Here is a 27,719-nt window from a genome sequence, read left to right as displayed (position 1 = left end):
AATCCAAGAAATTCACAAATAAATCTGTTGCTTTAAATGTCATTTGATGACTGGTTGCAGCTCACATATGCTCTGCAAGGTGCAATGACAGTCCTTGTGGTATAAGGAATACAGAAATTGTTACCTCTGGGCACGCAAATCATAGCAAAGGGCAGGAGGGAGGTTGCCATTCCTTTCCATTTGCTGCCATTCACTGTAGAGCAGAAGATTGCTGGAAAGATGCTGGAAAGAAGAAGGAGAAGTAATTGCTTGCTTAGGGAAACAGAATCTCTCCTGAGACCTACTGAGATAGAAAAGGAATATTTTTTCTTCCTCTTTTGAAACATCAATAGGATGATTTGTGAGATGATACATGCTTGTGCAGAAAGATAGAGAAGGGGAGAACAGCTTATCTTAGCTATACTGAGCAGTACAGAAAAATACAGAATCTGTATGTATTGCCAAATTGCAGCAGGATTCTGTTAAGCGACAGAAGCATAGAAATGAGTGCCTGTTGTGCGCAATGGCTGTCCCGCTCACATTGCTTCCAAGGGTAGAGTACTAGGCCTAGTGTTTCAAATGTTTAGCTGAGTTCTGCATCGTTTTGACCCTTGCTTATAAATACCTGCTATCGGAGTGTTTTAGGTCTGTTAAGAGCTTGAATACTGCTCCTTGCTAGTCTGGAAGCAGTGAGTTTTCTTCATCCAGGTCATCACTGGAGATGGGAAATGTAGGAAGGAAAAATTGTTGCCAGGAGCCAGGGTCCACATACCGCTGGTGAAGACCAGGTGGTTAAAGAGAAGATCTTCTGTCCTATATTGAGATTTGGGATAATTAAACATTTCTCCCATTTGCTAACCCAGCTCCCTGCAAACTAAAAGGAAGAACCTGTATTCATGCGATCAACATATTCAGATACTCTGCTCAAAGCTGGAGAGTTCAGCTTGCAGGGACATTTTCTGTTTGTGTTCTTGGAAGGAGTTAGGCAGTGTATCTCACAGATGCTTTCCTGGGGCTGGATGCTGCTCTGTCCTGTAGTTTGGAAATCTACAGTAATTCTGCTGAAATCTATTGGATTTGGCAACAAAGCAGTTAAAAGCAGAATCTGACTRTGTTCAAATTGCCTAGTCCTAGACATTTCATTATTCCAAAGGAAAGAAGGGAGTTRCTATGACTCACAGTAAAGATTTTAGTGTTTCAATTCTCACCTTTATGAATCWTACTAGATTTTTTTTTCTTTTATGAGAGCTGTAGGAGTTATTGCTTTGAGTTCTCCTTATCATTTTCATAATTTTGATGAACTTGGATTCAAGGTTGAGTTACATTTTATATACGTACTGGTCATTTGTTAATTATAAATGAAGGAATTGTACTTCTGGATGCTGGAAATTTGCCTTACAACAAAGTAGAAAGAGAAGATACTTGTTAGCTCAGGTACTGAAATTTCAGTTTCATCTAGAAAAGCCACAAGGGTCTGAAGCCAGGTTAAAGTAATGGATGATTGTTTCTGTGACAAACTGAATTTTGCTTGTTACACACTTGCCACCTCCGAGTTATTTTTGTTATTTGTCTCACAATAYTTATGAAAGCCCTTGCCTCTGTGTGTGTCACAGAGTCATCTGTGTAGATCTAAGAATAACTAAGTAAAGTCATTAATTGCATTCTTCCTGTTGACAAAGAAACTGTGTTTATGAGTCGTTGCCACAAAGTTTTGTTTAATCAGTTTTTTTGCAAACAGTGCTGTGTGTAAAATTGTTCAGATCTATTGTGATATATGAAAAGGCTTATTCTGTTATGTCAAAAATTTAGAAAAACTTAGGCAATGAATCAGACTTGACAGCTTTGTTTATTGTATTAGGAGGTAGTATTAAGACTTTAGTTTGCTCGTCRTCTTTACTGTTTATGAAAGTGTGGTGTACCTGTGAATAAGTGTTATTGCTCTTCAAACAGAAGAGAGGAAGCACCTTGCCATCAGTCCCACAGTGAATAAAAATTTGACCCTTCTACTCTACTCTTTTTGATCATAGTTATTATACCTGCAGTACTGAGGGAGCTGGCGGATGTTGTTGCCAGGCTGCTCTCCATCATCTTTGAAAAGTAATGGAGAACTGGAGAGGTGCCTGAGGACTGGAAGAAAGCCAGTGTCACTCCAGTCTTCAAAAAGGGCAAGAAGGAGGACCCAGGCAACTATAGGCCGGTCAGCCTCACCTCCATCCCTGGAAAGGGGATGGAACAGCTCATTCTGAATGTCATCTCCAGGCATATGGAGGAAAAGAAGGTGATCAGGAGTAGCCAGCATGGACTCGCCAAGGGGAGATCCTGCTTAACCAATCTGATAGCCTTCTTTGATGGCATGACTGGCTGGGTAGATGAGGGGAGAGCAGTGGACATTGTGTACCTTGAGTTCAGCAAGGCTTCTGATGCTGTCTGCTATAACATCCTCCTAGACAAGCTCAGGAAGTGTGGGTTAGATGAATGGACAGTGAGGTGGATTGAGAACTGGCTGAAAGGCAGAGCCCAGAGGGTCGTCATCAGTGGTGTGGAGTCCAGTTGGAGGCCTGTGGCTAGTGGTGTCCCCAGGGCTCAGTACTGGGTCCCATCCTGTTCAACTTTTTCATCAATGACCTGCATGAGGGGACTGGCAAACCAATCCTTTGATATGAATAGGAGCTGTGCTGCAAATATTTCTTCTGTGGCCCAAAATTTAGAACACATCCCTGTGAGTTGTTGAGTATCAGTGAAAGCCAGTAAAAGACTGTTCAGCACATTACAGGCTGGGGCCTTTAGTTTTGGTGCTTTGGTCCACATCCTGTGTGCTATGTAATTCATTGTTCTTGAGTTAACAGAATGCTCACTTTTTTCCTTCATGCTGAAAACTATGTTATGTTCTATTGATCCCAAGTCCTGGCTGTCAAAATTTGTTCTATTTTAATTCAAATAAAGTAAAACAAGCCATATGACACATTTCCCTCATGAGAAGATTAAAATACAGAACTTGGTTCACTTATATTGGCTTTTGTGTTGATTTGATTTTACTTCCTTAAGACAAGGTAACCATYTCTATATTATTGGTATATTTTACTTACAGTAATCTGATAAACCTTTTCTCTTCCCTCCTTTTTTTTTATCTCCCTAAGATTATCGTTGGAGAAACTGCAGTGTTTTGTCTACAGTTGGCTACAAAGGACTTTGAAAACCAAGAAAAAACAATATTAACTGGAGACTGTTGTTATATAAATCCACTAGTTCGCAGAACCATCAGATTCCTTGGTATGAGTAAAGTTAATGCTTCCATTTTTTGAACAACATGAACAATTAATTCTGTGTTAAGTTTGACCTGAGGAAAATATTCAGATACCCATATGGCATTTCTTGTGTAATCCTAACTCAGATGCCGTGATTTCTCTCCTTTTGGGTAGCGGATTAAGCTTCTGGGAAATTGCAGATTGCAGATCTAATTAGCTGCGGAAACGAGTAAAAATAGGAATAACTGGGACCACAATGGGGAAACAAGGTCAGCAGGGCTGGAGTAGGATGAAATGGAGAAAGAAATATCCTTATGCCATGTCAGTGGTCAATATATTTTGTTAATTATGCACTCAGCTAATAGCCAAAGTTGAACACATTGGGACTTAAATGCGTATTTTAAGCCAAGTCCCATTTAAGCATTTTCCTAACCTAGAGCTTGTGTTATGATCTGTAATAGGTAACTGTATATCTTTGCTTTACTGAAGTCAACTGTGAACTCCCCACTGACTTTAGTAGATCTCAGATGTCATCCTTTCTGCGTAGCTCATTATAAATACATTTTGGAGGGAGAAATACCCCAAGGTCTATTGATTTATTCTCAAGTGCTTCTTTTTAATAGGGTTGCCAGAGAAGGGCTAAAATTTATCCACTGTTTGCTTCTCAGTCTTGGTTGTATCTAAGAGAAACAGCTGGAGGAATGAAGGCTTGGGGCAGCTAATCTTGCTGAGTGCTCCTGGAGCAGAGAAAGGGAGAGAGCATACACCTGTATCTGTATTTACAGCCTGAGTATTTGTGAGACAATTGTGTTTGCCTTCTGAGAGTGCGATTGTAACCRGTTAGTGAATTTATGGCTGCTGTTACATGGGAGTGCTGAAAGTCACAAAGAGCGAGACTGTGTCTTGCARGGATCTCGCGGAGGTGAGGGACGATGCTGAGAAGCTCCTACTGCTCTGATTAGTCCGTGCAGGGCCTGTTTATAATCACTCCCTGCATTTACTTCCCACTTAGTGAACCCTCCTTGCTCACAGAAGGAAATACAAATTGGGAAGGAGGGAAGGGCTGAACAACAGTCTCTACACTGGTCGACCAGATGAGGCATCACTATGCATTATGCTCACAGAAGCTGATGTGACCATGTATTTTAGGGCAGTGCACAGCCCCAGGGTTTGCTGAAAGGGCGCTCCTGTGCAGTGACTTGGCTTGGCACAATCCATTGCTCACTAGTGTCTAGCAGTTCAAGATGAATTAACATTAGGGTGACTCTGCTGACCGGTTAGAATCCCAGAAATCACTCTGGGTCATCTAGCTTTGCTGAGGAAAAAAACTGACCTTTAGAAACACACATGGTTCTGTGGCAGTCTTCTCTGCTGTGGTGCCCATAGAATTGGAAGCTGTCAGAACCTGCACTATATTYGCAGTGAATTGAAGTATGGGAAGACTAAAATGATTTCTCTGTGGAAATGCAAGGAATCTGCAGCTCACCTGGAATTTGAACACACGTCTGCTGGCTTAGCCTCCCAGTCAGGGGGCTAAGTATTTGCCCCCGAAGTGTTTGCATTTCCTTCCAGTGCTGGCTTTCCACTCCCAAAAGGATAAACAGATACCTCAGAATAGTAGACTTATGTATTTTCCTTTCAGTAAGCAGATACATGTATTTCCATGGTAATGAATGAGTACACATGCCTAATGCTTTTCTGATATGTCTGATTAAAAAAAAAAAAAAAACTTTTAACATAAGCAGTCCTCAAATATATACATCTTTACCTCACTGTGTTGATATTGTGGTTAACATACCATGCATAGAGATGTGCCCAGTGATAGGCAAGTGAAGACAATTCGTGCATGGCTTTATTAAATTATTCATCACTTCAGCCTCCTTACAGCTGAGAGGAAAAAGAAAATGTTTGTCCAGTATGTGTAATAGCTTTCCAAGTTACTTATCTGTCAAGGCCTGACTTCTTTGGTACTTAAGCAGATTTGTGCGGTGAAGAAGCTGCCTCTGTCATTTCTCTGTTTAGCAAACATGGGCAAAGGTTTGGTGCCAGTTTGGCTAGCTACCCTAAAAAGTTGGGTAGATACATGGCTGGATGTATGGTACAGAGCTAGATCCAAGGGGACCTAGGAGAATGGGCTACTTGCACAGGACATGAGCATGCTCCTACTAATGACGGAGAAAGATCAGCTCTGTGGGCATGTTGCAGTATTGCTAGTGGGATTGTGTAGGAGTGTACCATCTCTAACATGAGCTAGAATCTTCAGGGTCCCATCTTGCCCTCATGGTTATGTTCTTAAATGGATGGAGCTGTTTTATTACTGTGATAAATACTGAAATATATTATTATACAGTGTCAGGAATTTTAACTCTTTTTTTTCCCCCTTTCTTTAGGAATTTATGCATTTGGACTGTTTGCTACGGACATCTTTGTAAATGCTGGACAAGTAGTAACAGGGAATCTCGCACCACATTTTCTTGCACTTTGTAAACCCAACTACACAGCACTTGGATGTAAACAGTATACACAGTTCATCAGTAGCATACATGCCTGTACTGGAAACCCAGATCTTATCTTGAAAGCAAGAAAGACATTCCCATCCAAAGAAGCAGCACTAAGCGTATATGCAGCTATGTATCTGGCTGTAAGTATGTTGTTCTATTTAACATCACACTTTTTTTGAGTGCACATTGCTTAGAATATGGGGGGAGGAAGGAACGTGGGGAAGGTAAGACAACTGTTAATTGGTTATATCCATGTGAATCTTTTATGGGTTATTGTGAGGCCTTTGAGAATTTGATTCATTGCACTAAATTATTCTGCCAAATACAAATGTAATGGTCTTCTGAATCTTGAAAGCTAAGGAGGCTTTTAGGGCAATATTGAGAGAGGACAGTTTTTCCAAAGAGGCTTACAAATTTAGTATAACCAGGTTCTTGATTTACTTCTTGATTTTCAGAGAATGAAAGAGGAGTGTGTGTTGGGTAGTAGGGAGTAAGGATGGGGACTGTCCGTGATGGCGAGTCATCCCTTTCAGTGTTTTAGTGTAGTACAAATTAGTAGAATTGCAAATGGCTCTGTTTGGTGGGGTGAAGCAGAAGAGAATGTGTATGTAACTGTTTCATCTCCATATGTTTCCTGAGCATCTGTGCATATCGATAAATACCAGAGTTGCTATCTATAGGCTACCTCAGTCCTCGTGCAAAATCAGCTTGGCTCTCCTTTTGCAAGGAAGTGGGCAACATGACAGCATAACCCTTCTTCCTTTTCTCCTCTCTGATACGAGGAGATGAGAAGGGCTGAGATAAAAACTGATGTTTACTAGCCGGCATCGAATCTGTTTCTGAGGCTATTCAGAAGTACTGGAAGGCAGGTGACAGGAGAGTAGTCACTTAAGTAACTCAGTGTAATATTCCCTGGCTTAGTTCGGAGCACACATTTTTCCATTCTTAAGCAGCAACACATTTTGTTCTAGTAAAGTTGTCCCCAGGGACACCCCTGTGGGGAACCTCCTATATTAGTTCTGTTTGTGATTTGGATTCCATGTAGACCACTGGATGGGGCCAAGGTTTCCCTCATAGTATCTGTGGGAAACAAGGCAAATGTGTATCTCTGTGACCATTACTGGTGTCATCCCTTAGATCTCCTCAGTATTTGAGTACTATTTGAGTACTATTTGAGTAGTAGCTTTCATATATAGAGAGATACATACATATATACACATGTATTTATGTATGTATATGTGTGCTTGTGTATGTGTATATGCTTTGAGCGTATGTATTTAATAAGCTGACTTTTAATTCTTTTAATTAAAGAATTAAAGAATTCTTAATTCTCTGCTGGCAAAGATCCCAAGCCCATCCACCAATGTGTCACTTCCAGTGTGCCAGCTCCATGCCTCTAGATAAGATTTTAGCACCAGTTGCTTAAAATCAGCAGCACTGACAGTAACATTTACCAAAAGCTCCTTTGAGCAATGTCTGCTTAAGACATGTGGATCATCAAATAGTACAGAAAAGTGTTATCTGCAAATAAGAGATGAGCAATAAAATTCTATACTAACTTCAGGCAAGTGTAAGATTCTTGATAGTACCGTCTTTTGGGGGGGAAATATCTAAGGCTTTGCTTCACTGAAACATACCTCTAAATTTGGCCCAAGCTATTTTAGAAAATATTCAGCTTTCTTCATTTTAATTGCTCCTATTTTTCTCATCCATCTGTAAAGTTGTATTTTCACTGTTAGCATGAGTCACAGTAACTGAAGGAAACAAGCTGTTCAGCCACTGCAGAGCAGATTGGAAAACAGTACTAATATACTTTTAAAACAAAAGAGTAAACATTATGAAGTTCTAATAYCTAATATTAGTGGCTTTTGATATGGTTAAGAGTGCGTTAAGCAAATCATCTGTGGTCATTATACAGTTAGCAACATCAAAGATGAAAACCAATGTGATGTATTTCATGACTTTATAATTTTTAACTGTATCATTACGTGAGAACAGTATCATCGTTTACCTAAAGCACTGTAGACTGCCGACAGGATTTCTGACCTTTTGTTGTAGGCTGCATGATATGAAAATGAATTGCTATGATGTATCAATTTAGATTCTAGCCTGCAAATTTACACCCTTGGCACAATATTGTCTGAGTCCTTTTTGAAAATCCTGTTGCATTGTTGAAGCTAAAAATGCCGTTTACTACACACTGAGGAGAGAAATGCAGTGTTCCAATATTTRGGGTCATGTCCTTACATTGTCATGATGTTTGTCAGGAAAGTTGGCCCCGAGTAACAATTTTCTCATGGCAGTTCACTGGAGTAGAAGATTTAAACAGTAGCCTAGTCTTGTGTGAGCCATAATACAAAAGTTATTGAGAGCATGGACATAATGAGCTGCATATATTACCCAGCTAGTATGAGCATATCGTGTTTGAACAGTGGCCTTCAGTGGCTGAGTTCATGAGCATATCATCTCTGATGCAAAGTGTGCTTTCTTTTTGTTAAACAGAAATATTTGGGACAGAGGGAAGGATTGTTACAGAATCTTCCCTGAACATTTCAGCCAGCTGTGCACNNNNAAAAAAAAAAAAAAAAAAAAAAAAAAAAAAAAAAAAAAAAAAAAAAAAAAAAGGAAAGAAAGGAAAAATAGAAAAGCTTAAAGATATAAACAAGCCACAAGCTGATTCAGAATCCTTGGTCTGTGAGTGGGCGAAGTAAACAAAGTCAGACTTGTGTGATTTCGCCAATCAGCCCACTTAAAAACAGAACCATCCTTTAGCGAATGGTTCCCCTGTGCTTGCTGTTTCAGTGCAGCCATGCCCCAATCACCTAACATTGGCACATATTGTCTTGTTAACAATAGCATCTTTTTTTTCTGTCTAAATTCTTTAGTCTTTCTTCACTTTTTTTCTCCCTTCTCTTGAGAGTGGGTGGCTGCTATGGTAACTCTGAATTTCCCTCCTGCTGAAAGCACAGTCTTTTTCAAACAATTGTATTGCTAATATTTGGACCTCTCTGTAGTTACTTGCCTCCACTGCTTCCTCTCAATATCTATCAAGAAAAACTTTGCAACTGAAATGTTGAATGGCAGCACTATGGTTACCCTGCTCCAAACATGGACTGTTGCAAGGATTGCAACAGTTGCATCTTCCTAAGGCTTTTAGGTTTATTTGTCTCTAGTGTAAGTAGAATCTTCAAAATGAACCACCATAAATCTATTTCAAAATCTCTGCTGCTACCTGGATTTCACCTTAGCAGTCTGATCAACTCCTCTTCTATCTTTCTTTGCTAGAGCTGGGATGATGAGTTGACTGCATCAGTATTCACTTATTATCAGCCTTGCAATTCACTTAACCCTTTCTCAGCTGGAGCAATATCTGTTAAGATAGTCAGGTTTTTAAGGCAAACACTCCAAATTTATTAAATAAAATATAATTGCATCAGCAGCATTTTGATATGCATAAACTAACACTACGTGTACAGTTAGAGGTATATTTTGAAGTAGTCAGCTGTGCACATACATTTCCCCACGTACACACAACTGAGACACAGGAATGAAAAGTCAAAAGTCTATTTTTGGTAGGATTTCAAAGTGATATATGACGCTTTACTCAGTCTGTTTTCCATGAGCTTACACAGGAGCTTTGTGACTAACAGTTGTCCTTTGGTGCTGCAAAACTAGAGAATTGATCATTGCTAGATGAAGGTTAAGGACAAATTTTATTTCTTTTTATAAAATTTTGCTTTCTTTTTGTTTTATTCTTACTGCATCAGGCAAAAGCAGTGGACACCTTATCGTGGGATAGGATAGTGTTTGAACTTGGTGTTATCAGATCCTTTTCAAACTTGCTTTGAATTTGTAATGACAGAGGAGCAGGTCTAAATCTTGATGACTGAGGAAGTGCTTGGGTCAGTAGACTGACTGCTGTTGTTACCTTTTGCTGTGGACTCCTAGCCACACCTGTGGCCTCAGGCTGTCCTAGCAGATAAAGCTGACCGTTCTTTCCTCTCTGCAGAGCTCATTATGTCCATTGAGTTCTTGATCTGCTGTTCCACAAGGATCCTTCTAACAACATTCTGTTATGTCATCCTGGCTGCTTAATGTGTTCATTGGTCACTGGGAAGGACAGCAAGGCAGTCTGGGTCACAGTGCTGTCAGCATGATAATGGTACTCTGCTCAGTGTTACTCCTTGATCTGGTTTTTAGGTGTCGTCTCATCTCGCCTGTGAAGATCTGCATTTTCCTGAAGTGCTTGTTTATTTGACAGACTATAGAGCATGTTCAAGAGAAGCAGTGGTAGTAGGATCGCTTTACTTCATCGTTGTCTGGGGTTTTTTTGTTAATATCTTGAACAATGAAAGGATTCCTTTAGCTGCTTTTAGGGGCAGTGTTAACAAAGCGGGATTTCTTTTCAGCATCTGGCACAGCAAGCAAAAGTCTCCTTTGATGCTGATCTTACAGTATGCATCATATTCTTACTTCATATATTAGGTTTATTAGTTACTTTCAGGCTGGATAGTAGACTAACATTTCAATTTGATCCAGGGATTTATCTAAAGACCTCTGGAGATTTCGTGTCAGTCGGTTCTTCATTACAACTCAATTGCTGAAGAGAATGACCTCTGTAGTCAGAATCAGCTTTAATTAATATTTTGATATATCTTGTGGTCCTGGTACGTTGGAGGATATGTCTTTCCTTCTCCAGCTGTTTAGAGTTGCAACTGCCAGGAGCTCACAGCAGGTCACTTACTAGAAAGGTCACACATTTCTAGAGCTTTTTCTTCCTTTGGCCAACCCAGGCCCCTATTTTGAAAGACAATTTTTGCCTAGGATCATCAATAATTATTGCAAAACTTATGGAGAAACGTGGAGAAGGCTTCAGAAGAACTAAAAGTGAATGGCTTTGTTTGCAGTGACGCCCAGAAGATTGAAGAATACAGCTGTAGGTTTGCTCTAGTAATAATTTAACCCCAAAACTTTTAACCAAGCAAATCGAAGAGCTTTTAAGTTATGTCAGAACAAAACAGGATTCTGACTAAACACTGAACCTGGCTACAGAATGTAGTGCATTACTGTATTTCTTTAGGTCTTTGATCTTTCAGTGTCTCTTTTCTTGTAGCTGTGATGAATAGAGCAAGTTGTGCATTCCTGAGGTGTAACATATATAGCTACCTTTACTTGCATAGTAACAAAGCAAAACATGAGATAATTTATACTTGGAGCACTGGCAGAGTGCCTGCACACTGCTTCCCTACCGTTTTCACTTGTCACTCCATAAACTAGTATGTTCTACCCACTAAAGAACTTACTCTGTCCCTTTGTCAGTCCTCGCTGACCATCTGCTTGGGGAGGGACTGAAACAGTCAAGCATAAAGGCCATCTTCCTCCCAGCATCCCTGAGCCCCAGACTGAAGAAATCAGCTGAGAAAAGTAACCTTACTCCTGCTTGATGTGCCCAGCCCTCAACTAACTCCACTCTAACCAAAATGGTACTCTGGGACCTGTTATATGTTTGTTTGATTGTGCATGTAGGTGTTTGTATGGGTGGGTCTAAAGGCAGCTGGAAGAAAAAGACGAGGAAGAGTTTGCATTGTAACCTGGGAAGTCATTTTGCCCTGCACTTGGCATATGACTCTTATTCTTCTCTTACATGTTTTGGAATCATTTTGTTTATACTAGACTTAGGACATATTTCACATGAGTCAGGCTTGCAACATCACTTTTTTTTCTGGAAGCTTTTCAATTATAATCTTAGTGCCAGCATTATGATTATTCTTTATATTATGATCTGAGACAGTCATGTCAGAAACCTCACAGGTTGCTTTGTCTGTGATGAAGATGATGGTGATGGCAGTGATTCTGACTCCTAATGGTAGTAGCATTGAATTGTGGTATCATTACATAATTCGTAAAATGTAGGTTGGGGCTTTTTTAAAAGCATTTTTAGGCATAATTTGAGCACAGAAAGGCTGTAAAAATTTACAAGGGGTAGGTTTCCTATGACTTTGAATTTTTCACCACTGCTGTGCCCATAAGAGAGAATGGATGAATATAATTACTCAGGGCAAAATAGTCTCCAGGGCAGAAAGTTGATTAAAAGCTTCTATTCTTTGATGCCATATACATTTTTTTAAAAAAGGACACTTCAGATAATTTAGCCACAGAAGTCTCTTTAGAAGTCCATCAAAAACAAGTGGCAGTATGTATTTTGGGCTTTTGATTTTGTTTCCTGCAGAGAGGCTTCCAGTGTATTATTGCAGTGATAGGCTCTAAAATTGGTCTAAAAAGTGACAAAATTTAGTTAGTTGAAGTATAATATTTCAGTCAGAAACTTTCAAGCAGCCTTAATGCCAAGATTTAAATAGCCACTGGAGAGTGGAAATTCAAAGCCTTCAGCTTTGGAATTCATTTCTCCAGTCAACCCTTTAGAGCTTGGAAAGTGGTGGCATTAGCCCTGTAATCACTAGTGAACCTATCCTTTGGGCAGAAGAGCTGCTCTGTTACCAGATAGTGCTTTGAATTCAGTACTATTCAACAWGAACAGTTCGACTGAAAGCTGGGCAGAGATGGAGATCTTGGTTTCTTGGAATTGACAGCATAGAAGTTTCTCTGCTTCTAGATTGGTCTGTGTGCTGTGGAGGATAGGTACGAAATGCTGTCAGCATCTATGAAATAGAGATGTGTTGGTCCAGCACTAGCTGAAACTATTCAATTTTATTTGTAAAAGTGTATGCTGACATTTCTTTCAGTTCTCACTATTTTTTGACAATGTCTGCTTACAATTAGCTTGTTCAGTGTGTGAAGAAGAAAGGCATTTGCTGATGAAAACAAGCTCTTCATCTAGTCCCTGCCAAGTCAACATCTTTTTCTGTTATTGCCAACACTAGGCAGTGAAAATTTAGTCTCTTTCTTTACCTCTTTCTGTAAACAAATACATACATTGAGAATAATACAATAGGATTGTCTAATTTTTCTTTGGGGGAGGTAGGGGTTTGGGTTCATGTAAGATTTGAAGTTGCTATATGATCTATGTACCTAGAGTTTCTATATTTAGGTAAAGGGTGTGAAGACTTCATCTAGGGTTCAGCATTCTGGTTTCTTCATCCCAAAAAAACAAATAGGCACAGTCTGTTCAAACCCAAATTACAGAGATTTTATTCAGCAATTAGTGAGAGATATTATTGATCAGTCTTATACTTTCCTCTTTTCTAATTTTCAGATGTATATCACCAAGACAGTAAAAGCCAGAGGAACAAGACTTGCAAAACCTGTTCTGTGTCTGAGCTTAATGTGCTTGGCTTTCCTTACTGGAATCAACAGAGTAGCAGAATACCGAAATCACTGGTCAGATGTAATAGCAGGATTTCTAATTGGAATATCTATAGCTGTGTTTTTGGTAAGTGTATATTTGTTTCACTATTTCTTGAAAAATATCACTATATAATTTTGTCTCTCGTAACAAGTACTGGTAGACTAGAGTTTTCAGGCAATTAAATGTGAAAGAGGTGTTTCTATTCTTTAATATCAGTTTCCTTAGCTATATTTTCATAGACTCAGAAATGTCAAATCAAGAAATGACTGATATTTATCTTTTTTGACTTATAACCCTGACTGTAGAATTTCACTCAATAATTTTTGCTAATTTGAGCAGGTGTATATCTTTCAGAATAACATCTAGTCTAGATTTTGTTTATAAAGTTTGGTATAATGGTGCCTATACTGATTAGAGAGTAAGTAGCATCTCTCTTCTAGCTTTCAAGAAGGCCTATTGAATTTCTTTAAATGTTCATTTATATTTAAATTGAAATTTTGTTACTCTGAAGTAAAAGATTCTCATTTGGCCTTTTCTTTTTTGGAACTGTGTTCTGATATTAGATCTTTAGTCAAAGTTCACAGTGAGCAGTGTCTGTGTCAGCAAGCTACCACCTATATCTATTAATCACCTTTGCTGATAACTTCGGTACAAGACTGTAACATAGAGAAGTCACAACTGTTTACTGCTTGCAAGTTTGTCTGCCTGGCACCTAGTATTAGTACTAAATGCACCTTTGATTTTTTTTCCCCATAAAAACATTTTTGAACTTGATTCTTGGATCTCATTGAACTTTACTTGCCTGAGAACACTCACAGGAATGTCTGAGGTGGGTGTTTTCACCCTTCTGGCAAATATGTGGGCAGTTCTGGGTCTCCTTAAAATATACCTGCTGGCATTTCCAACATTCCCTTCCACACAAGGTGTCCTGTATTTGTATTTGATTGTTTGTTTTTAAGAAGTTTCCCATTCTGTTTGTGCCCCTTGAACTATAAAAGGGAATAGAACAGATGTCTGTTCCCATATTTTTTCTTATATTTTGTGCTATATACTGCATAATCTCCTTTAACTAGCACAACATCAAATTTACTTGTTTTTTGAATAAAATAGAGTTGGCAAATTTGCTGCTCAGCTGAACATCTGAATCAGCAGAAAACACTAACAAACTGGTTATTCATTAGGTATTCCTGGGAAAACTGTGTATTTTGTGAATAGCATCATTAAATTCACAAAATGGTTGCAGAAGTATTTCCATTTGAACAGATATTTTAAGGAAGCAAGCTAAAAAATAAATCACACTGATGACAATTTTTTGTTCAAGAAAATTTGCAATAGACTAACTAGCTATTGAAAAGAAAGAATTACAAAGCACTGAAAATTAGGATTTTTTGGGTTCTTACCTGTCAGCTGCAGGAAATATTTACTTAGTTCAGGGATGTATATTTCAAACTTATCAGTTATTACCCACATAAATTTGTGCTTGGTCGTGAGCCAGCAATGTGCCCTCATAGCCAAGAAGGCCGATGGTATCCTGGGATGCATTAGGAACRGTGTTGGCAGCAGGTCGAGGAGGGCGATCCTCCCCTTCTACTCAGCCATCATGAGGTGGCATCTGGAGTACTGTGTCCAATTCTGGGCTCCCCAGTACAAGAGAGACATGGAGCTACTGGAATGAGCCCAGCGTAGGGCTACAAAGATGATCAGAGGGCTCGGGCATCTCCCCTATAAGGAAAGGCTGCGAGAGCTGGGCATGTTTAGCCTGGAGAAGAGAAGTCTGACAGGGGATCTTATCAATGTGTACAAGTACTTTAAGAGAGGCTGTTAAGGGAGGGGCCAGACTCTTCTCAGTGGTGCCCATCAACAGGACAAGAAGCAGTGGGCACGAACTGAAACACAGGAAGTTCTATCTGAATATAAGGAAGAACTTCTTCACTGTGAGAGTGACAGAGCACTGGAACAAGTTACCGGAGAGGCTGTGGCATCTCCTTCTCTGGAGATATTCAAAACCTGCCTGGATGCAATCCTGTGCAACATGATCTAGCTGACCCTACTTGAGCACRGGGGTTGGACTAGATGATCTCCAGTGGTCCCTTCCAACCTCAACTGTTCTGTGATTCTGTGTGCTTTGCATGAACCATTAAAATTTCTGCTCAARGTCCAGTATATGCAAAAAATCTGATTAATTAGAAGTGATTGTCTGATACTGATATCCTGTACCCTCACAATCTCATTAATAGCCATTATCACTTGGTTGTGATGCTGTCAGATGGCACTGGGTGATAATCATTTAAACTGTGCTATTTAGATAGATAAGTGTTCTCTACCTTATCCAGGACATGTTTTGGCATGTATCGCCTTCCTAAACTCTTGTGCGAGAGTCACTGCTATACTTGCTGCTGTCCTGAGCAGGCTTGGAGTTTAGGTTCTGCCCTGGGGTAGGCACCATGCCTCAGCTTAACTGTAGTATCATAATGTCCTGTCCTGCTGCCAGGCTTTACCTGTGCAGATCTATGGCCAGACAGGCAGCACTGGCTGTGCTGACTGTGATTGCCTTCAGGGCTGCCTTGATAGACCGCTCATGCTGCTCCTCCTGGCTGTGCCATATGCTTCCCAGGGCCTCCCCTGATGGGAACTTTCAGTGCTATGCCATCTCCATGCCCCATGATAGCCCTGCTTCTGGCAGTTCTCTAGCACTGTATTTCCCTGTCTGGGGACCATCCTTACCTTCTTTTAATCTCTTTTGCACTCTCCTTTTGAGAAGTTCATTATTAGTCTCAGTTTAGATTGTACTGGTCCTTTGTAGGTATTTAAGATTATTGTCAAATTTTTCTACATGTGCTCTGGACATCTGCTCATTATATTTGGTATTTTATTACAATTGGTATTGTATTACTTAGCTTCAGTACTAGATCTGCTTTTAGATAAGAGGATTTTTTGTACTAGGATGATGCATGTAACAATAAATTGCTTGAAATTCTTTTGTCTTGTAATTAGAGCTTTTCTGTAAAATGTGAACTTCATGTATCTGTTTCTACTGTAAGCTGCGACCAAAGGTGGTATCAGTTCTGCTTAGTTAAGAATGTTAGGATCCAAACTCCAAAAATAGAGTTGTTCTTCAGCTATTCTGTTTATCTTCTAAACCCTTTTAGGTTGTTTGTGTGGTAAATAACTTCAGAGGACGTCAGCCAGAGCATGAACATTCTCATATGGATAATCTGGCCCAGATGCCAATGATGAGCATCCCCAGAGTAGAAAGCCCTTTAGAAAAGGTAATGTCTAATGTTTTTTTCAAATKTTGAAATACAATGTAGCTTTGCTGGAAAGGTGATTCCAAACTACCTTGACAAGAGTGCCAAGGTCATAAGATGTAAAGAAAGGAGATGTAGCAGTGAAGAAGAAAGAAAGGAAGAATTAATTCAGAGAGACTCCTGCTGGGAAACTCTTTGTGTTTCTTCCGAAACAAGCTCTACCAATCAGTCTAGTTTACTGGTTTGGCTGCTCCTTAAAACAGTCACTGCTAAGTCCATGGAACTGGGCTGAGTAGATCTGAGGCCCTCTTTCCTTGAGTTCCATCAGTGAATTTGACATATTGGCTTAGAGTCCACAGAGCCTGGAGTGCTTAGAAAAATGAAATCTAACTCTGAGCCCACAGCCATGTGTGGGATTATGCAGTGGATTTATCCTATTTGTGTTATTTACCCTGTTTTTGGGGTAGGTCCTGACAGTAGTGTTCAGGATGGAATGCAGTCGCCTATGGATCAGTTATGGGCCTTTTATCATCAGGCACCTTTACAGCCCCAGTACCGGGCAACTCCCCACATAGAAAGGCTGAAGATCGTGTATTTTCACTAGCAATGTTGCTATAGTGGGGCCTGCACCATCAGGCCAAACAATTAAATGAATGTGATAATAATAAATAATAAAATAGGCCTTACATTAACTGCACAAAAGCTGTGATGTTTGCCAAAGCAAATGTGATTTTGGATTAGAACATACTAGGAATAGTCTCCTAAGTATGTCAAGACATTTTGCGTAAGTATTGCAATATGTTTAAAATTTTAGTTTTCTGTGATGAAAAGTTCTGATTTTGCAAAGATGTTGTTGTACTCTGTCAGCATTAGGTAAGGTTATGTCAGAACAATTCTGTGAGCAAATAAGCACTGAAATAAATAGCATAACCAAATAAAGAGAGTGTTTTAAATGTTTTCACCTTGAGGAAAGTTCGAGCTATCAGGCAAATTTTAAAATTCTAATTTTTCTAATGAACTTATCTGTCATTATTTGTTAAAATTTCTTCAATTATGCCCATATTTGAAGATTGTAAACAATTCTACATTGTGTAGGCACCAAAATGATGTTTAACAGCATTCTTTTTAATCCAAATTACTGCTACTACTTCATTTTTGTATTAAATGTAAGAAGAAATGTTTTTAGCCACTTCCCAGTGTATGTTCGTCACTCAAAATTGATAGAAATTGTCCTTTATTAAGAATTGCTACTAGTACTAGATTTGCTATTCATTTCTTTGGAAGGGAAAGGAGAATTATTTTGAAAATGATCTAACAAGCCTTTTTGAACCAAATGTTTCTAAGTTACTTCTGATATTTTGTATTGAGGAGGTCACAATCTCAATTGCTTGAACAGGCAGTTAGATGATAAATTTGCATCTTTAAAATAACCCATTCAGTAAGCTCTGTGAAACCTCAAAACAAAGCAAGATATTGCTTGGCGTAGAACATGCCATGTTATTAAGAACACCTCTTATTTATGTGGTAGKCTGTCCTAGGATAAAAGGCATTTGTGCCGTCATCATAGGTCATAAATGTAGATTTTCTGCAAATTCTGCTTGCCCGAATTGCAGTTTGGCTGCTGAAATTTTTCATTTCTTCAGAGAATAAAGACTTCATCTTATCTTGGTGGATCTATCCAATTTGAGCCCCTATTGTTCATGAGGAATGATATTATCTTTCTGAGACTTGATCTAGGCAAGACTGAGATGTCCTCTACCATTTGTGAATTGCCCAGAACTCCTATATGAAAGACTTTTCCTTCTGAACTCACATTCACACTGCAATGGAGAGTAGCTCTTTGCTGTTATGAGACATCTCTCAGTTAAGTAGAGAACTACCAGCAAGGTGTTACACTTGATATGATCTCAGCTTATGGATCCTTCTTTCTCTCTGTTGCAAAGCCTTTCTTCTTTCCAGACAGAGAGGATGAAATGGGAGGATGACTATGGAGAGAATTAGTTATTTTGGGGAACACTTTCTTCCATTTCCATCTCCTAGAAAATTTGAATTTAGATTAGCAAATAATTAATTTTTTCTGAGTGCTTTAGATGGTGAGCTTTTGTAATTTTTAAATGTTTAGTCTAATGCTTTTGTATAGGAGGCAGATTCTTCTAAATAAAGGGCACTAGGAATAATACTTATGCAGAAGTAGGGTTTAAATATGTCTGAGTTTACTAACACCACAAGAATGATTTGCTTCTTAACTCTCTTCTTACTTTACATCCTCTGTTCTTCTCTGGAAAAGGAGACATGCTAGGTAATTGGTGTGCAGCTTGCCTTTTGCCTACTTTAGCTATGTGCAAATTACTTTTCACTATATTCCAGATAGTGAATAGGCTTTGCTAGTTTTGCATTCTGAATTCTCATATATTCATATTTGGCTTATTTCAAATCTGTTTTGCTTTATTCTCAAGCTGCAAGCTCCTGTGCAATTAAAGACTATTTACTGACAGAAATTAGTCATTAAGAGTAGCACAGATCCTGACTGACTGAAGTTATCATGGGCTAAGGCAGCACTAGGATGAAACAATACAACTCCATTATTTATATTTAAAAATAATAATCACATGGATATCTCAGAGCAAGCAATTCAAAGATGCTGTCATAAGGAATGATTTCATTAGAAAATCCCATCAGGTAGGAGCTCACTCATTTTGCATCACAGTTTTATTATAAACTTCATCCATATATAAACAAGCATGTGATGCATCACACAGACCTGGGAACACCTCATTCTTCTTTTTCCAGCTCTGATACCTCTGATACCAGTGCTTTTGCCTGCTGGAAGAATAATGCTTTTGCCATGCTTGGCATGCTCTCTGTGCTGCTACATATGAAGTGCACTTAAAGAGGAATATACGTACTTGGAATATTCTGAACTGAGCCTCTGCTGGTTAATGACAAGGGCAGGTCACTTCTGTTTAATTAATTGTGATGCATGCAAATAATGAAGCTGTTCTGCACAGGTACCCAGTTTTTGTACACTTCAATAAGCTATAGTTGCAGAGTGTCTCCTTGAAGAATCCTTGCCAGAGCTGGCTCAGCAATGCAGACTTACTGCTTTCAGCTTAACTGCATTTATCCTCAGAATTAATGAAAATAATGAAAGCCAAAAAAACTCATCACTCACCCACCTACTTCTTTCTTTCTCCTTTGTCTGACCTTCTTCATCTCTTACAAGACAATTCCTGTTTCAGTTGGGCGACCCTCTCCTACAGAGGAGTGGAGTGCCTTTTCCCCACTACCGTCGAGACTAAAGACTTTTGTTCTTTTCTTGCAAGAGTTCTTGGAAAATACGAATATTACAGTTGGCCCTTGGAATAGAATTTAAAGTTCAGCTTCATCCATTGCAGTCACAAACCATTCTTCCTGTTTGCTGTTTTGGGAGAGACTGGCCATTTATTTCATCACAAAGTCACCTGAAATCAGGCAGGGCTTACAGAGGGCTAGTAAAAGTCTTATAGTAGCTATTGATTCTATTAGCCTTTTCTTATCGGTATTCTAGCTTTGAAAAATCAAATGCAAAGGAAATATGGAACATTTTAGGAAAAATAACATAAAGCTAATTCAGGTGGTAGATAAAATGCTGAGGTAAGAAATGTTGGGTTAAGATAGGCACTGTGATTTGTCTCCTAGGGGATGAGATGATTACTGCACTATCGCTGATCGTCAGTGCCTTCTGCATCTCCTCAATATTATTTATTTGCACAGTGATTTCTCTGAAGTACTCTGACCGCTGAGTTGAATCTGTCCCCATAATCTCTGCTTGGAAATCCTTCATGGCGTTACTTCTGTCGACAATGCCCGTGTACCCAAACACAGTCACTGTCCTCTGTTTCATTGAGCCTTCTTATACTCTACCTGACTCTCCAGCATGACTGAGCTAGAAACAGATAGTTTAGGGTCTTTGCCTTCATAGATTGCCCAGTCATGTTTTCTTTTGAAACAGTCATTCCTAAGTGTTAATGGTAATAAGGATTTGGCATTCTTCTCAGAGTATATGACATTCTTGTTTCCTAGCATACCGATTACTGGTTATTACCAGAGTTAATTGTCCCTGCCTCAGAAATCTTGTCAAGTTTGACTATAGTTCCTGTCCTAATGCATATGTGCCAAAGGTGATAGTGGAGACAAAACCTTAGAAAGAACTGTGATATTCTGATAATGCTCAGTATATGTAATAGCATAGATCCCTCTTGTATTTCTGATAGGATTTTAAGAATGGAGAAGCTTTTCCTCTTCTGTTGTTCAAGTGTGCTACTCTGTCTTGGTTATTTACAAGACACGTAGGATAGCTTCTTGAAAGTGTCGAAAAGAGTGTTTTTATTTTCAATTCTTGGAGTTACTGCTTTTTCCTTGGTTTGAGCTTTTTAGTATTGGGGAATCTTTCATTGGTGTGTGCTCTTGTGTACACATACAGCAGCACAGGGAGTCCTGTTTGGTCCCTTGACCTCTCTGGTGAGAGTGATCACTTGTCACTGAGTTTGCAGGCTAAAGGCAAAAATGTTTTAGCTCATCATGCTACGTGCAAATGGATGAGTGGGGCTGTGTCTTTATTTCTGTTGCTTAGAACTATTTTAACTGAGAGAAGTGCAAATACTGTTGTGTTTGAAGTCCGGAAGAGTACTTGGGTAACCTCATAGGCAATGTTTTAGTACATGAATATGTATCTCCATGAGGGTTTGACTAGATTGCATGTGCTCACATTAGCTTATGATCCGTTTTTCAGATTCCTGTTGTCATAGTGGTGTTCTCTTGATAACATAGCATGTTACAAGGCCTATAATACAACACTCTTTCACACACAGAAACGCATACCCAGGTGAGGCAGCTCATGAAAGACCATAAGCAGTCTTGTTCCAAAGTCAAGTATTTGAATTTGCGCTTGTGTCCTGCTCTTCTGCTTAAATCTGCTTCAAGGGGATGGTTCAGGAAGTATTTTTATTTGAATGCCAGCTGTGATCACATCTAATTTTCAAATAAAATGACATGTAAAGTGGAAATGGAACAATAAATTCAGTGTGACCTCCTCAAATATACATGCTATAGGTGTCACAGGATCAAGGTATTAGTAATAATCAAGACGAACCTTTACAACGAAACTCCTTCAAAGCACGCATCATTGGGTTCTTCTCCTGGATAACAGGAATGAACCGTTTTGAACATCTTCGCATAAGGCAATAAACGTATCTGCGCAACAGCGCACTTGTGTGTTTGTATAGAGTTAAAGCAAAGGCAGATGTAGTGTGCTAGCAGCGTTCTGTGCAGGTCTGCAAATTTTTAAAATGGGTGAATTTCACCTGAACTTAATCTTTTCTCTAAAAATGTGATTCATCCAGAAAATCATAAAATATACTTACTTGTTGGCCAGAAAGATGTTATGGTAACTAAAACAGTTATTTTTTTTTCTCGGTTGCTGTAGTGATATTTTTCCTTTTAACAAACTCCGCTGTCTGAAGGAGTACAGACAATTGTAAGATTTGTGTTCTCAAGAATGGAAAAAACTTTATAGGTTTATGATTATTTCTGAGTATTTGTAGCTTTATTAATGAGAGTAGAACAAAAAATTTCTGGTTTAAACTATTAAATTTGTATAATGAAAACTACAAACCACAAAAAGCTGACATGGACTTCTTCAATGCTTTCACATTATGTAACAGCTTATAAACATGAATTAGTTACAATCTTAAATTGAGATATAAAGATATGGATAATTTTGCCCCAGAAACCTGCACTCAAGGCTTAGCCGTTAGCCATTTGCTTTCTGTTAGTGGTGTGAGAGCATGGTTATGAAGCATGCTTTGTTTACATTGTGCTGACACCAACTTCATACTGTTAGTTTGGAATGAATAATACAGAATCTGAGGTCCGTATCTGTAAAACTGATAAAGCTGAGCAGATCCTCAGCATATTCTAATTCTTCTGACTGCTGTAGGTGAAATCATTTTCCGCAAAGTTTTAGGAGCTGGGGTCTTGTGCATGTTTTTTGCTTGTCTCCTACGTCTGCATGAATCTTTGCTGTTTGTGGTTAATATTTCACACTGAAATTTGTCACAGTAAATCTAAGCAGAAGTAAAAGGGCATATTAAAGGAGTTTGAAATGCAGTTATATCAGAAGGATGCTTTTTTTTCTGTAAAAGAAGTCTCAACAAGGCTTATTGGTAATTTTGCCTTAGAAGATGACCTATGAAAAAACCCTGCATGAATCGATATTAGTAGTTCTTACCATTAGCAAGTAGTTGTAAATATTAAATATAAATATATAACATATATAAATAGCAAATGATTATAAAGAAGTACTGTGGTGAAAATTTCACAATAGCAGCTCCAGATTCAGTGAGATAATTCAGTGTATCCTCTATCCCCTACTGAAGGTAGATGACCAACCAATTAAAGTGCCTTGAAATGTTTATGTTTTGTTTTCTAATTAGAAAATTGAATTTTACTTTTCTTCTGTGGAATCAAAACTTAGAATCACTGACATTTGCTAATGTTTTTAAACTGTAAACTTTTTTGCAGAAACTTGCACACTTTTTTTATCCTTTTGAATAGTTATTTGCTATGGTGTAATCACTGTCATTTATTTAAAATATGTTAATTCTGTTTTGGAGAAAAATATTCGTACATGCTTATGGAAATTTCAGGTTTTCAAAACTGTCAGAAGATACAGCAGGAACATTGCTAGACCTAAAATGCATACTTTGGTGGAAAAAAAAGAAAAGAAAAAAAAGAAAAAACTTTTCCTCCTGGGCACAGTAGAGATATGACACAGTGAGAAAAGGAGCAAGGCTACCAGCATTGTTTGGAGAGGGGGAATAAGAGGCAGTTCTCGCTTGCACCGATTCAGGGTGCCCTAATCCCTTCCTGTAATGTAGAAATCAAAGATTCTAGTCTGCCTTCTCCTCCTTTCCCTGCAGACTGATGCACAAGTGTCCAAACAGTTTAAGAACTAAGAAAGCTAAAGTTGTGCAGTAGTTTTCATTGTTTTCCTACATAGAGTTAAAAAAAAAAAAAAGAAAAGAAAAAAGCAAAAGAAAACTAAGCAGAATGTAGTAAAAATTGCCTGCCCCTCTGTGAAGTTTTAATTTCCAGAATTTGAATCATAAAGCAGTCCTCCACCCTGAAGGCTGCTAGAAGCAGGGTCAACAGCGGAGGGAGAGCATTGAAAAATGCCTGGTGAGCACTGCTCTAAGCAGCAGTAGAAGTCAGGCCAGCTCTTTCTGCGGAGCATAAGGGAATTTTGAAGACTGAGAACAACCTTCCTTGAAGCAAAAAGTTGGAATTGTCCTACTTGCCATGAGTTGCCTAAATTCTCTCCTCCTCTTCAGCTTATACCTGCTTGCCCTCTTCTCATGACTTTGATCTGCTTCCAGAGAGAAAGTGAAGTGATGAGAAATACGAAGTGCTTTATATGATACTATTTCTCTCTATACATTTTTGTGCTGAGGGAGAAACATGTGGCTTTACATCACGACTCCTTTTATTCATTTTACGAATTGTATGTTTTAAAAAAAATGATAGCAGTAAAGAATACTCTGCACATAAAGGAGACATACAGTTGCTTGCAGAATCCAGTCCGCTGGATTCTGCAGATATCTGTACAACTAAGTTTCCTCTGGCATAATGTTTGCAGAGGCAGTTGCTTAGGCTAGAGCATGGAAAAGTAGGAAGACTTTGACATATTGCACTTCTACTGTATAGAGGCACAAGTAGAATTAGTCATACCCTGAGACACATCTTCACATTTGTTAGAATCCTCATGTTGAAGGAACTGGGAAAATAACACTGGACATAAAGAGGACATTGCAATGCTTCTGAGGAAGAAGTTTTGAATATGGCTTCTTTTCAACTGTGAATGCCATTTTGTTGTAGCATTTCACTTCTTGATTCTATGTATCTAGCACATGGGGAACAATTAATCTTTAAAAAATGCAGCATCAAAATTGTATTAACACTGAAATAGCGTAGTAGAATCTGTCAGAAACTGTATTTTTCATTTTTAAGAGTTTTGCATTAAATTATAAATAAGATGAAACTAATTTGATTATTCCCCTTAAATGTATTTTTATTAAATAACAAAGTTAAGATATTGTAGAACCATCTACCTAATTGCTTTGTTCAGTGTATTTACATATATAGTCTTTCAGCATTTATCAAAGATTTGCTGTGGGAGTGAGTGGAGAGCACTGCAATGAAGAACAATTTTATTTAATGCAAAACTCTCCAGGTGAAAAGCTGTTCCTAAAGCAGAAAATGCAACAGTTTTCACAATGGCGATTGATATCTAACTGGTTTCTGGGGTTTTATTTGTTTATTTTTCCTTTAACTTGTAGAACCACATCACGGCCTTTGCAGAAGTCACATGATGTTGATGCTGATGTTTATTCACTCCATTGGACTTCATCTCTTTTCACAGCCCACTCATGATAATTGCAGTTTATCAAAAATAAGAAATTTTTAAAACTCCTATTTCTGACTTGATTTTTACATGGTTAAAATGATACCAACATTTTGAAGAATTCTTAAATATTAAAATGGCACTTTGCTTTCCAACAAAAATATTAAACTGTTTACGTTTTGGAGGAATGGGATGAACTGAGCACTAATTACATTTATCCTAAAATACCCTTTATTTTGGCTTCTCATTGGTTTTAATGGTTCATGTACCTTTTCCAGCAGTACTTCATACTTTGATTTGAATTTGATTTTTAAAATCTACATTTTTAATTCAGCATGAACATGTTTCCATTTGAGGCAGTTTCAGTGTATAAAAACTAGAAAAAGATTTATGTTCTGTATGAAAATGCTGTTTGCACATTGTATTACACTGTATTCCATGTAAGATATCATTCAAACTGTATGTTATATGTAAGACTGGTGCTTCTGCTTTTGAAGAGAAAAAATGCCAATTTTTACTGTAATAAGTATTGTATCATAATTAAAGGTTTATTTATTTGAATATTTTCCTGACATAATTGTAGTTGAATTGTTGTTTGGTAGTTCTTGAATGTCTTTGATGATATATATGTATCTAGGTTAAAAGAGATGAAAATAATATAGAAATTTTGATCATTGATATTCTTTATTACTGATGATATCCCATGGTAGGTTAAGGGCTCCATTCTCAACCCAGCATATCTGACGGGAAGTAGTGCTAATCATAAAACATCTAAATCATTCGAGGAAGCCTGCATCATCTTCTCACATGTTTATTGTACACCCCAATAAGATGCTGGGAGAATGGGTGCTAAGATCTGAGAATATACGAGTTATTTCTCACTGGCTCAGTGAGAAGAATACATATGTGTTTCCACTCTTCRTTTTCACCTCGGAACACTCATGCAAAAAACAAAATGTCTGCATAAAGCAACCAAAAGAGGTGGAATTAATCTCTAGGAAGCTTTCTATCTCTGTATTTCAGGGCCATATTCTTGCAGAAAGAATATTCTCTGTCAGTCTGTGCAGTGTTGACAGGAATTGATTTTTTTCAGCATGAGGCATTGGTATCTCATTTATCACTGTGAATAATCAAATCGAGTCTCCCCTTCCAAAGACAGCCTTGCTGTCTATTCATAGCGAAGTTGTCCTATAAAAATTGAGAGCCAAATGGATTTGAATATTGTAGATACTGAAGATACTTGTAGCATCTGCTGGAAAGTTTTCCTTTGGCAGCAGTGGGTGCAACACTACCACTATAAACACATCAGAAGTAGTAATGTTCAGTGATATGTTGAAACATCCATAATATTTTAGGCCTTAAGTTTTTCCTAATATACTGTATTCCCTTTGCATTAATCATTGGTAGAAGTTGTTTGAAACACATGACTGTAGAATCAGGTATATATTTTATATGTTGAATTTTAATGCATTCCCACRTAGTCATCCAGGGAATATATACTTTTTATTTTAATCTCTGCTTTCACTAAAATACTTGCTTACCACTACCTAACTACTGCCTGGGAAGCAAAAAGTGAGGCCAAGTCTCCTTTGAGTGCAGTAGAGCATATCTTACAAACGCATTGTACTAAGCTGAGAATTAGAGAATAAAGAAATACATCAGTTTGGAAGAAAGTCTTAGAATAGAGCCCTTAGCTAAAAGAAGGTTACTTAGATGATTGAAAATCCACCTTTATTAGACTATCAGCTGTGTTTACAAAATTGTAGTAGGCCTAAAATTTGTTTCATCGTGTTAGGCACACTTATTCTTCCTTTAGTCTAGTTGTTTAGTGTCCAAGATACTAATGATTCCTCTGTGTGCAGATTTAAATGAAATCTTCACTCATTTTTGCATGGTAGCAAACCTGCGTTTTTTATATCTGATTTATAAGATTACCAACAGATTCTTTTATGTTAAAAGAGATTACTCTTTTTCAGTGTACTGTATATAATCAGCTTGTAACTGGTCTCTCTCTCTCTCAGGATCTTTCCCAGTCAAATATTTGGGTTAAATTTATCATGTTATCTCTGTGAACCAGCAGTGAGAAAACAAAAAGAGATATACTCTGCTGTATAATGTATTTTTAAATAAAATAATTTTTCATTCATATGTACTGTATTTTTTTAGATATCTGCTCTAGTTGCATATTGGTTGATAGTCTACATATAGTGAAATGATGATTTTAGAATTCAATTGCATTTGATGATGACTTTTCACAGTCAGGAATCCCCACAGTTAACCACTTTCCCCTAGAGGTGATTCTGGTGCAACTGAAAAGGAAGAGAGGAAGAGCTGTATTGCAGAAGAATCCACAGTTTGTTGGTGATTGACTCCCTGCCAGGATGTGGGCCAGTTGTGCCCCAGATTGTGCATTACTTGATTTGGAGAAGAGGCTAGAAATCAACTCTCGCTGCCCTGGAGTGTGGGCATTCGCAGTTCCATTCTGAACCTGAAAAAGCTTTCAGTAGGAAAAATTTGCCAAAACAAAAATAAGTTGGCATTTTCTCACTAAAATGGCTTTGGTGGTTGCTCTTCAGAAAAGAACCCAAAGAGGGTTCTCTGACAAGCCAAGCATCATCACTCATCTGGAAAATATTCTGGCTCAGAGTGCTTCCCAGTAGGTAGAAGGTAGCATTTTAGTGGCTTTGAATGCAGCTGTTCTTATGATCTCCTCATGGATCTTTTCTGTATGTACTTCAGTGAAACAACTCCATTCTATATAAATGAGATGCTTAAGAAGCATCACTAATGCTATATGCTGCTGTGTTCCTAAAAGTGGAATTCATAAGGCATATGGGGACACCAGCTGGGCTCATATCCTTACCATTTTAGATTTACTTATATGTATTCTGCTGTTTGTTCATAATCATGAACTGCATAAGACATACGGCGATAGCATCTGGGCTCACATCTCTTCAGCTTTTAAAAATTTTCATTTTAACAGTATGTATTAAAAGAGAA

At 38.2% G+C, this 27,719-nt stretch overlaps 1 protein-coding gene across 1 annotated transcript; it reads left to right on the top strand.

Annotated features, from left to right (window-relative positions):
- Window positions 1–502: 502 nt before the first annotated feature.
- PLPPR5 (phospholipid phosphatase related 5) lies at window positions 503–26,867 on the top strand. Its single transcript, XM_085303685.1, has 6 exons — window positions 503–532; window positions 3,117–3,249; window positions 5,615–5,865; window positions 12,939–13,115; window positions 16,181–16,300; window positions 24,655–26,867. The coding sequence occupies exons 1-6, from the start codon at window positions 503–505 to the stop codon at window positions 24,685–24,687; spliced, it is 744 nt and encodes a 247-aa protein (XP_085159811.1). The 3' UTR covers window positions 24,688–26,867.
- The last annotated feature ends 852 nt before the right edge of the window (window positions 26,868–27,719 follow it).

This window comes from Rhea americana, unplaced genomic scaffold, assembly GCF_003343005.1.
Source record: "Rhea americana isolate MKP2758 unplaced genomic scaffold, rheAme1 scaffold_2, whole genome shotgun sequence".
NCBI classification, from domain to species: Eukaryota; Metazoa; Chordata; class Aves; order Rheiformes; family Rheidae; genus Rhea; species Rhea americana.
This window is presented reverse-complemented; position numbering and strand designations above follow the sequence as displayed.